The following is a 2,234-nucleotide window of genomic DNA, read 5'->3' on the forward strand; positions in this document are numbered from 1 at the left end:
TCTATATTTAAGTTTTGTAACTTCTGAAGTGCTAAAGCAAAAATACAGAATTCCATCTGAGATGGATACTGTATTACTATTTAATGAAAATACATCACGACCTGTTGCAACCATATCAATGAAAGAAATTCCAACTCAGTCACTACATCACATTATTTCATCCAATCAATACTTAGCACTGCCTAGATTATCCTCACAGGTAATTAGTTATTAAATAATTAACATGTTGCTCTTTGTAAACAGTAAATTGATAAAAAATAAGCTTATTATTGATTATTGAACTTAATACGACAATGTATAACTATTTCAAATATATTATCATATAGTTTCAAGTTCTTTAAAACTATGAACGAAAAAGATGTAAAAGCGTATTGATTTGTGTTTTTTAGAGTATTTTAGACTCTTTATGTCCTTGTGAATGGAATAAACCGAGAAAAAGACTTTGCGTGGTCCTAGTGACAGAAGATTCTCAATGCCACGATCCTCACAGACAATCTTTTAGATTGTACGCACAATCGGCCCCCTACAATCCGGAAAGGGTTCGTTTTGCATACATTTACCATAGCAAGCAATCAGACTTTGTTAATTCCCTTATTCCAAGTAAGGACACAACAAATTAAAATTTGTCTTAATTGTTCTTTAATTATCAATAATATTATTTAGGTGGTAAAGAAATAGAGCCATTGCTACGAATAGTCATTATTTGGAGAAGAGACACGTCTCAAGTAAAATACGAATGGTTGCCAGACAAGTGGGAAATTGAAAACGATTTGAATGAGACGGTTAATAAACTTGAAACGACTATTTCCAAATTACTGAAGTCATCTGAAGCTCTAACATATGAGGCTTTTGTTAAGGTACGTATTATATACAGAATTAAGTTAAGTAAAAATTATAACATTGTAACATCTATTGTTAATTTTTAGGATTTATTCGATGAACACGCAAAAGGAATATTCGGTCGGATCTTCGCTAAACTTATGATGTTTAGTGAATCAGTTTATGAGGGTTTGAGCAAGGATCAGGTTTTACCAGCTTTGTCGGTTGTAGGCACAGTGGTATTTATTGTAGCCGTTGGTTATTTTATGGCGTATTTAGTGTACGTTTCTTGTTTAATTTTATTTTATATTATTAATTGTATGAAATTTTTACAGACGATTAGAAGAGGAAAGTATCAAAAAGCAAAGGGAAAAAGAGGGTCGCGATCGCACGGAAAATAAAAATCCTACCTATCAGCCCGAACTAAAATTGCACGAACTTAGAGCTGAAAAGTATAATGGATTAGTGCGTTTGTTAAAACCTGGCTGTCGCACTATCATTTTAGTACTTGACATGCAGTCTAGACAACACTTGATACCACCTTTTCATAAAGCTGTTTGGCCATATAGAAAGTAAGTGGAGTTTATAAGGCATAACTGAAGTCAGAGATGGACAAAGCCCCTACAAAATAACTGTAAGACCAAAGTTCAAGGAGTTTGAATAACTAATTACTTTGCAAAGTAATTATATTCAAAACCCTTTTAGCGTTTTGAAAGGGCTTAAAACCCTCAAAGAAATTCTTTTGTTCACAAAAGGGCTTCAAGTACAGTGTTTCTAAGCACTGAAGGAACTGGAAATTCATTTTCAGGCACTAAGCTTTGTCTAGTTCCGACTGAAGTAGCATTTAAATGACTAACTTTTGAAATTGCTATACCGTGATTTCTTCTTTTAAACGTAGCATATACATTTTTCAGAAACAAAACATTAATGTTTGCCTATATGTACATTGAAAGAGGTTTAAGTTGGTATAAAGAATTGTTACAATTGTCCCTTCCTGAAGAAAGAGACCTTAACATCAATCCTAGAAATTGTGTAGGAACTGTTTTGGCCTTAAATGGCCATAGAAAATATTTCTGTATGTTTCATGCTAAACATCCTGAGACCAAGAGGAAACAAAATGACAAGGTGTTTATTGAACAAAAAATATTTTAAAATTGTCCTTTGGCTAATAAACTAATGTTTGAATTGGTTTAATTTTTATCAGGATAAGAAATCAGATCGTTGGAAAGGTAGTGAGAAAGACTGTGAAGCAGCAGCTTTTATAGGTTTTGATACAGACAGTTCAGAATCTGATGACGACGTATTATTGGAGGGAAATTTGTTAGATGGCTTTTCAAACTGGTTGGATCGGCTATTTGAGGGAACAACTCAACGTTTCTATATTAATTACTGGCCAGAGTTTCCTAATAAGTAAT

The 2,234-nt window shown here is 32.9% G+C and overlaps 1 protein-coding gene across 1 annotated transcript; it reads left to right on the forward strand.

Annotated features, from left to right (window-relative positions):
- Nucleotides 1-17: 17 nt before the first annotated feature.
- Nucleotides 18-2,233, forward strand: LOC108743728 (dnaJ homolog subfamily C member 16-like). The gene is made up of 7 exons (XM_025980001.1): nt 18-199; nt 390-600; nt 664-857; nt 927-1,099; nt 1,155-1,391; nt 1,734-1,944; nt 2,024-2,233. Exons 1-7 carry the CDS (start codon nt 62-64, stop codon nt 2,231-2,233), a joined length of 1,374 nt encoding a protein of 457 aa, XP_025835786.1. The 5' UTR covers nt 18-61.
- The last annotated feature ends 1 nt before the right edge of the window (nt 2,234 follows it).

Source organism: Agrilus planipennis, unplaced genomic scaffold (genome assembly GCF_000699045.2).
Source record: "Agrilus planipennis isolate EAB-ADULT unplaced genomic scaffold, Apla_2.0 scaffold2450, whole genome shotgun sequence".
Classification (NCBI taxonomy): domain Eukaryota; kingdom Metazoa; phylum Arthropoda; class Insecta; order Coleoptera; family Buprestidae; genus Agrilus; species Agrilus planipennis.